Genomic DNA, 9,365 nt, shown 5'->3' on the forward strand with positions numbered 1-9,365 from the left:
ATTTGAGTAATAATTATGTATTTGTTACTTTATAGATTTAATAGATATTTGTTGTTACTTTATTAATGGCTGCTGCTATGATTTTGTCTGGTTTATGAGCTCATTGCTGTCCTATTTTAGGATCTTCTTTTTAATAAATTCTTGAAAATGTTAAAAAAGAGAGAGAGAAAGGGGCCCAGCAAGGATGTTTGCCCTGGGGCCCGTGCTGGCTCTCGACGTTCCTGTATGTCACGTAATGAAAATGACGTAACACAAGCACAAAGTTGTGACCATAGGGTGATGTCACAGATACGTGTCGTCTTTAGCAGGTTGAAATTGCTGAAACCTTTATCTTGACCTATATTGACTGAAATGTTATGGACATTTTAATCATTTCTTTATACTTTCATGCTTTATTATGCTGTAGTTGAATTGTTATTTGTTTTAAATTTGTGTATGACATGTGAATATGAGTAATATTTATTCCAGGTTATTCATACACTAAGTCGAGCCATTGAATGTTCTGAAAAGGAAGCAACTGACTGTGCATCGACAATTGACAGAGAAGGAAGAAGAATTGTTAAATGTGGTACTTTTGATAAATGCGATGAGGTTCGTAAAATCATTGAGCGTACCACTTCACGTTCAGGGAGAAAGCCACTTCGGGTTGTGGTGATGCACAGTTCTGTGATAGCACACCAAATCTTTAGCATGAGGTTGTTATTATGGCTGAAACAGATGCTGTCTTACAGCAAAGGTAGCAAGTCTTTTCTCTCTTACTTCCTACTGTTACAAGTATAAACTGAAACTAATGGATAGATATTTGTTTAGTTCATAATGAAAAAATATTTTTTACACTAGTTAAATAAACACAAATAAAATTACAAAAATACAACTTTATCTCAACATTTAAAAAAATAATGGTTCCAATCTTCTGGGGAAGTGAAAAATTTAACAAGAAAACATGAACATTAATGAGTTCAAGTTATGACGAGAGACAGGCAAGAGATATTTGTATCATATATGCTACATACCAATAGGAAATTTTTCTAAAGAAATTGTTTATAATGAACTTCTAAACCTAATCTTCATTTTTTATAAGAATAATAAAGTGTAATTATTAATCATGTGAACTCAAGATGTGGTAAGGTTCATTATCTCAAATGAGTTTTCATTTTGTATTACTTATGTGCCAAGACTCAATAAAATTTATGATGTTTTGTTTTACCCATGATCGATAACCTTACATCTTTCCTAATTTATTATCTTTTTTGTGTTCAAAGAGTGTTCCGCAGCTGCTGATGTAAAAAAATGTTACCTTATTTGTAGTTTCTTTTATGTTTAGATAGTCTGGTAACTTAGACCAATATAAATAGCCAGACAATTTATTTTTGTACTTTTGGTATCATTTGTCTTAACACTTTGAATGTTTTAAGTACAGTTTTAGTATTATTGTTTTAAAAATCATTCTTATCTATCCTGAGATATCATTAATATATGAGATAAAAACAATTGGATAACATCAACAGTAACATGGTCAAGTAAACAAACTTATACTTGTGTGTATTATCATGCAATTTTATAGATACAATAAAAATTACACTAAAGTAACATGATTTAATATTATCGGCATTTGGTAATGGTAAAAAATTTAGATTACTGCTAGCCCTAAAACTAAAGCTTAAACAAGCAAAGTTTTATACATTAAATACATATACACTAACATTGCTAAAAACAATCTCACTATGCAATAATACACAGGGTTGAGTATGCTGTATTAAAAAAAAACGTTTGAAGAAACAACCAAGTAAGTTACATGATAACCACAACTGATATAAAATTGTATAAGAATGGCATATATAAGAATCGCATTTGGTGGTTACTTGTCATTTTGTAGGTAATGTTATGCCATTGCATATTGTTTGCTTTTGGTACGAAACATCACCATCCATACAAGATACTCATACACTCAGATCATAGAGATGCTTAGCATTTCCAGGATAGGGATATCGATTGTACTTAATGTCATTGAAAAACAAAGGAATATGGATCAACTTGAGGCACCAGGAACCCAGAAAGAGACCTGCAACAAGTTGTGGAAAACAAAGTGTGGCATCTTGTAACAGATTAGAATCCACAAACACAAAGGTTAGTACCAAAAACCATTCACATATTGCAGACAATAGTATGCAACATCTCAAAAAGTATCTCCATCTGGAAATAAGGCCAACGGAGTATGCATTCACCAGGATAAGGCTTCCAGTCGTGCTTTCCTTTCAACAATTGTGTACTTCAAGCAGCTGAAGAAAGAAATATGTATTCTTGATATTCCATACAAAGACCTGATCAAATTGCTGGATGCAGCAACTATGGATTTATGTGTAATAGGACTGTTGAATCTGGTACTGGAGAACTGTCATTTTTGCACAATATAGGGATTATGAAAGTCAGTTAGGGAAGGTATATTTTTGACATAACAACCTTACAATGGAGCCTTTTGGAATAGAAACAACACTGCAGGGCTATTGTCAAGATACATGGTTGTCAGATAGAATATGACCTGATGTGGTGATATGGACTGTAATGACAGATAAGGCTCTACAATCGTTTTAATATAACATACTCAGTCAACCCTATGTAAATGATCTAAAGACTCACTATTGATGCTTCAAAGAAAAAATAAGTAATAAAGACTTCACAAATATACCCAAAAAATAATCTTAAAAGAGAAAAGTAATGAAATCCACATGTGGGGCATTATTTATAACAAGTTTTTTTTCATATTTATTTTGACAGTTAATACCTAGAAGTATCAAATAACAACAACTAATGTCATACAGACTAAAGGAAACTTCCAAGAAATTCTCCTTTTTTTATTATTCCAGTGTCAATATGTCCACAAATCATACATCAAATGCATGAAGAGTGTCAAAACGCTTCTTTGCAACCTCACCCCACCACACACACTAATTGGTATTAACACATTCATGTTGTTATACAGAGGAAGACTTTGAATTTTAAGTGAACAGGTTAATGATTTACAATATTGTGGAACATGTTAAATGACAATTCAGAAAATGTCCTACATAAGTAATTTGTCTTAGGCAATCAGGAAGTAATTCTTCTGATGTATTTTACCATTAAATGTATTTGTTAAAATAATTTTTCATAAATTGTTACTTGGTTTATAATTGGTCTAGTTGAAAATTAGCTATATTTCTGTAAGCAAAGTTAATAATATTGTTATAATTTAATTTGTTAGAGATTAAAAGTACTGAAAAGGTTAAATGCATGCCACATATATATTTATTTATTTTTTACAGCCTTTCATGTTATCTTTAGTCAAGTAATGATGGAATCACCCACAACAGATTTTCCTTTATTGGAAAGTATTATATTATCTGATACCCAGCTTTGGAAAGCAGCTCGTAATCAGTGGCATCAGCTCTTTATTAGTGGAACACTAATGGACCAACAGAGCAAGAAGACATTTGCCAGAATCTTTACCCATAATTACCCTCTTTTAATGAAGGATTTTATTGCTGATGACCACGAACACTCAGTTTCAATTACCTCTCTATCTGTGCAAATTTTTACTGTTCCAACACTTGCTCGTTATCTGATCATGGAAGAAGATGCTATATATGTCCTTCTTAGAACATTTTTGACAGAATGTGAGAGAAATCGTAAAGATGGAAAGTTGTGTTTTGAAAGAGGTCAAAATATTGAGATGTTTCGCCGCTCACAGTATGTGCTCTTTGATTTGAGGTTCCTATTAACAGTAAAACCAAAAGATTGGAATTCTTCCTTAAGGAAGAATTTCCTCCATGGTATTCAGCAGCTGCTTAATTTTCTCAGTTGGATGCAAGGCATGGACTCTGTGATAAGACAAGTGGGTCAACATATAGAATTTGAAGCCGAATGGGAAACTGGTATAAACCTTCAGTTGAAGCTAGTACCACTAATCACACTAGTTTTGGATTGGTGTGGATCTGATCGTGTGGTTTTGGTAAAAGCCCTTAGAGCTGCCTTAAAACTTTTAGAGACTATCCAAGAAAAAATGACTGCTATTGGTCAAGAAGTTGCAGATCATTCAGCTTCTTGTATTGAGTGTGATATTTCTTCTATGCCCGTCACGATACATTTGCCACTTTCACGGTTTGTGGCAGGTTTGGTTCTTCACCTGTCAAAGTATGACTTAATGTACAATTCTCCAGAGTTTCTCATAGGTAACAAGCCTGGCCCTGAAGAACTTATGGAACCTCCTTTAAGAACACAGGTTATGATAGCCCAATTTAGAGCAGGAATGTGGAGAAGAAATGGATATTCATTAGTGAATCAAGTATCTTTCTATCACAATGTTCGACTTCGTGAGGAAATGTTAGATCGAGATATCATGTTGCTCCAGATAGCTGCATCTCTGATTGAAAGTAATGAGTTTGTTATTCATCTCCTTAACAAGTATGGCTTGTTAATTTGGGTTGGAGACACTTTTGATACTTCCCGCAGGTCAGAGGATGAGTACACAAGACAAACTGCTGCTATTGCTGAAGAATTTCTGAGTTTACTTATTACTATTATTTCAGAAAGATACTATCCAGGTATTGGAAATGTTACTGAAAGAGACAAAGTTAAGAAAGAAATAATTCAATTGCTTTGTATTGAATCCATGCCTCATAGTCAGTTGTGTAAAATGTTACCAAGAGACTCCAACCATGAAACTGGAATAGAGGATGTTATGACTGAAGTAGCAGGCTTAAAGAAACCTACCGATACTTCCACTGGTAAATATGAATTAAAACCAGAGTTTTATTCTTGCTTCAATCCATTTTTTTATCATTACACTCGAGAAGAACAATCTAAAGCTGAAGAGGTACAATTAAAAAGAAAAAAGCAAGCTGGAGAAGAAGAATGTTGCCCTCCTCCTTTGCCCCCAGAGTTTACTCCACCATTTTCCATCATCATTAATATCTTACAGTGTGATGTAATTGTTCATATAACAAATCTGGTTTTAAAGAGAGCATCTAATCTGCATAGCACAGCATATTCTGAAGGTCAGCTGGAAAAAATTTTACATTTAATAGGTTTAGCTTTGCATGAAGAACAGCGACAACAAGAAAGCAAAGAAGAAAATGGTTTTTTTCGATATACTGAAATAGCAGAAAAGAAGGGAATTTTAGCTAACTTAGAAAGTTGTCAAGGGTTTCCACGTGTAGAGGCACACAAATATTTGTTAAATTGGACATTAAGAAAGTTTCATGCCTTGCAGAGACAGAAAAAAGAAGGAAAAGCTATGGTAACAGATGTTGAACCTCTTCCTGAAAGCACTGCTTCCACTAATAGTAAACGAGATAAAAAGCAAAGTGCTCAACAAGCTGCAGCTCGGCGAGCTAGAATAATGGCTCAGATGTCAGCCATGCAGAAAAGCTTCATAAGACAACATGCTGAGTTGTTGAAGGAGGTTGATTCTGAAGAATCATCTAATCAAATAGAATATGAAACATTTGTTGTTGAGGAAGGTAGTGATGATCCTGTGGCTTTGGGTAACCTTCAGAGAGGAAGAATGATATACAGACAAATTTATACTTGTATTCTTTGCAGGGAAGAACAGGAAGCTACTTTGACTGGAAGAACTCTTGTTATAGGTGCATTTGTGCAAAGATCCACTGTTTTATCTAAGGTTAGAAACCACATATTTGAGAATCCTAAAGAATTTAATCCTCTTTTAATATCAGCTGACCTATCTTGTGGTCCTCACACCAGCACATGTGGTCATGTTATGCACAGTGTTTGTTGGAAGAAGTTTTTTGAAGCAGTAGTTGCAAAAGAAAGACGAAGACCTGTAAGGTGAGTTATTGTTGTAAGTTCCTGTAAATGTTTCTATTAAGACTCTAATTAATGTTTTATGATCTAAGGTATATAAGAGGTTAAACTAAACCAAATGTAAATAAGAAAGTATCACAACAAGAAATAGTTTCATTGTTCTATCATGAACAGTAAGAATAGAAATTCTTATATAAATTCAGTTTCTTTTGCAAACGATGTGACATTTTAAAGTATCATTAAAAGAATATTAAATGTCATTTACATTCTGTAATAAACAAGCTTCATACTTCCTATATACAGTAGCATGTTAGATATCTTGTACTATGTATATTATGTGAGAGTTCAACAACATTTGATCATTCATATTTCCTGTGATGTTTATTTTATAATAGTAAATGATTTTTAAAAATCATGTTTTTAGATATGGTCGTCATGTGAGCTACAATGTAGACAAACAGGAGTTCTTGTGTCCATTATGTGGGTGTCTTAGTAATACAGTAATACCTTTGATGCCTCCAAATACCACCTTCTTAACAAATACTGTAACCGAAACTAAAAGCATTAAAATGGATAACTGGCTGTTTGGTCTTCAGAAAGCTGTGGAAAAACTTCAAGTGCAGAGACTAAGAGCTCCTCTTTCTGAAGGTAGGTGTAATGGACAACCAAAAATATAAGGATTTGATTGTATTGATTGGCACACATTGTTTTAATGTTGATATTTTGTTTCAAAATTTAACACAAAAAACTTAAAAAATTCTACGAAGAAATAATTAGTCTGGACATTGATATTTTGTCTTACTGTTTCAGATGATCAAAGAAAGATTAAAGAAAAAGCATAAATATTATGATCAGGGTTCACAAAAATTTGCAACTAGTAATTCTCATTGGGCTTTATGTGATCTAATGGTTAGCATGCCACACTGTGAAGCCAAGGGTCCATTTCTCATATCACTTTGTCTTAGTAATAAATAAGTTGCTCTTTGTATTGTATACTTGTGTTAGTGCTAAGATCAGAAAGCCTTAGTCGTGTGGCTAATTTGACAGGATTTCAATTATTCACAAATATACTGATTTAGCCACAATAGTCAACAAACATTTATTGTTTTATTGTAAAAGTTATATGTATGCCAGTTATAACACAATAGTCAACAAACATTTATTGTTTTATTGTAAAAGTTATGTGTATGCCAGTTATAACACAATAGTCAACAAACATTTATTGTTTTATTGTAAAAGTTATGTGTATGCCAGTTATAACACAATAGTCAACAAACATTTATTGTTTTATTGTAAAAGTTATATGTATGCCAGTTAATAACACAATAGTCAACAAACATTTATTGTTTTATTGTAAAAGTTATATGTATGCAAGTTAAAACACAATAGTCAACAAACATTTATTGTTTTATTGTAAAAGTTATATGTATGCCAGTTATAACACAATAGTCAACAAACATTTATTGTTTTATTGTAAAAGTTATATGTATGCAAGTTAAAACACAATAGTCAACAAACATTTATTGTTTTATTGTAAAAGTTATGTGTATGCCAGTTATAACCTGATTGCAGTTGCTATTGTTTATGCCATTAACACTATGCATAAACAGATAACAAAATTGTTAGAGGAGGGATACTATCAAATATAGAAATTTGATATTTCTCAACCTTATTATTGGTTAAAATGTGAATTATCTAGGTATCTGTAAGTGTAACAATCAATTGGCGTACTCTATGATTCAGAATGCTGTAACCCAGTAGTTAAACTCCTATAATTTGGTTGGGTGGTGGTAAATCAACACATCAATTGTCTGACAACAACAACACAAAGTGGTATAATGTTTCATGTTCATATTTAGAAATACCTTGTGTGTGTGAGAAGAAACAGGGACAGCTTGTACTCTTGGATAGATCATTGGCTTTTTTGGCCAAAAGACCTGGGTTCAAGCCCCAGTCCTAAAGTTTCTTTTCACTTTCCCCTCTGATCATCTCTTTTTAAATATCCTCCATTCTCTTCTAGGGCTATCAGAGAGGCCAACCAATCAGAAACTTAAACTATAGATATTGACAGGTCACAATTTAAAATTCCAATATCCTACCTCTTTGGATTACTGATATATAAATATATTTGTGACACCCAGCATTGAAGATCCTCCCATCTTGTAATAGCTTTGAAAAAATTCATCTATACCATGTGTTCTTTTATACACATGTGTATAACCAACAGAAATAGAAATTTATTCACTACAAAAATCTGCTGATGGTTATTTTTTTTAGTGCACAGTTACAGACAGTTTGCTTCTGAGTGTTTATGTGTGATCATTATTTTTGAGCTTCAAGTTTAGTTAGAAAGCCAGTTAAATGATAGTAGTTTCAAGACATTCTAAATTTTTGCATAATGTTGTGTGTTCTAAATTGCATATTTGAAATAAACGTAAAAAATATTTTGTAAAGATGTTGATAAAGGTCTGTCAATAGCAAAAAAAACAACCCAATTCCACATATGTAAGTTATAAATTTCTTGTTTTTTTATGCATATCTTTTATTTATTATTATAAAAGTAAATCAAATATAAAAATTAGAATCTTGTTAGGTTACATAAGAAAACTTAAGTAATAAATTCTTGTGATACTCAATTTCATGTTGAGTGATTGTATTTGAGTTGTGGAGTGCTTCTAACTTGATCACTTGTTTACACAAGGCTACCCAAGTATGATAAATGGTTTTCAGCATACTCTTATGGGTCTTAAGTGAAGCAATAAAATCAAATTTACACAGATTTGAAAAGTCTATTAGCTATGGCTGTAAGAATAATGAGTGTAATTATCTTGTTACAATATTCAGTCATTCTATAAAGAAAAAAAGGCAGTTTAGACTTATTTCATATTTTTCCACTTTTAATTTTAACCTGTATTGTTATTTTCACTTTAGCTACTGTTAGGGTAGAGAAAATAACATAAAATGTTAATGAAAAAAACAAGATATCCTCTTAGAAGGTTCTATGAATTACGCAACTGAAATATGAAAACTGTAAATTTAAAAGAAGTATTTTGGTTTTTAGTATGAAAATCTCCTTTGACTCCAAAAGACTTTATAAATTCACAGACAAAGCTTTACTAGAAATACTGTATTAACGAATCTGATTTTTTCATACAAAAGACTCGTAATGTGTAGTAAAAGTTTGCTGAACTTTATAAAAATATACATTTAGTATTAGGTTGTCAAGAAATTACCACACACACACCTTATAGATTGTGCACATTTACTTGTGTTAACATTACCACACACACCTTATAGAGTGTGCACATTTACACGTGTTTACCACACACACCTTATAGTGTGCACATTTACATGTGTTAACATTACCACACACACCTTATAGAGTGTGCACATTTACATGTGTTAACATTACCACACACACCTTATAGTGTGCATATTTACATGTGTTTACATTACCACACACACTTTATAGATTGTGTACATTTACATGTGTTTACATTACCACACACACCTTATAGTGTGCATATTTACATGTGTTTACATTACCACACACACCTTATAGA

At 32.2% G+C, this 9,365-nt stretch overlaps 1 protein-coding gene across 4 annotated transcripts in view; it reads left to right on the forward strand.

The window, feature by feature from the left end:
- The window catches only part of LOC106463943 (E3 ubiquitin-protein ligase UBR2-like), a 67,379-nt gene that overhangs the window by 26,866 nt on the left and 31,148 nt on the right, over positions 1–9,365 (forward strand). For all 4 annotated transcript variants that reach the window (XM_022391576.1, XM_022391577.1, XM_013924032.2 and 1 more), the window contains exons 5-7: positions 469–736; positions 3,303–5,826; positions 6,227–6,450. In XM_022391576.1, coding sequence (XP_022247284.1) covers positions 469–736; positions 3,303–5,826; positions 6,227–6,450 — 3,016 coding nt within the window. The remainder of the gene's footprint in view (positions 1–468; positions 737–3,302; positions 5,827–6,226; positions 6,451–9,365) is intronic.

This window comes from Limulus polyphemus, unplaced genomic scaffold (genome assembly GCF_000517525.1).
Source record: "Limulus polyphemus unplaced genomic scaffold, Limulus_polyphemus-2.1.2 Scaffold1524, whole genome shotgun sequence".
NCBI lineage: Eukaryota > Metazoa > Arthropoda > Merostomata > Xiphosura > Limulidae > Limulus > Limulus polyphemus.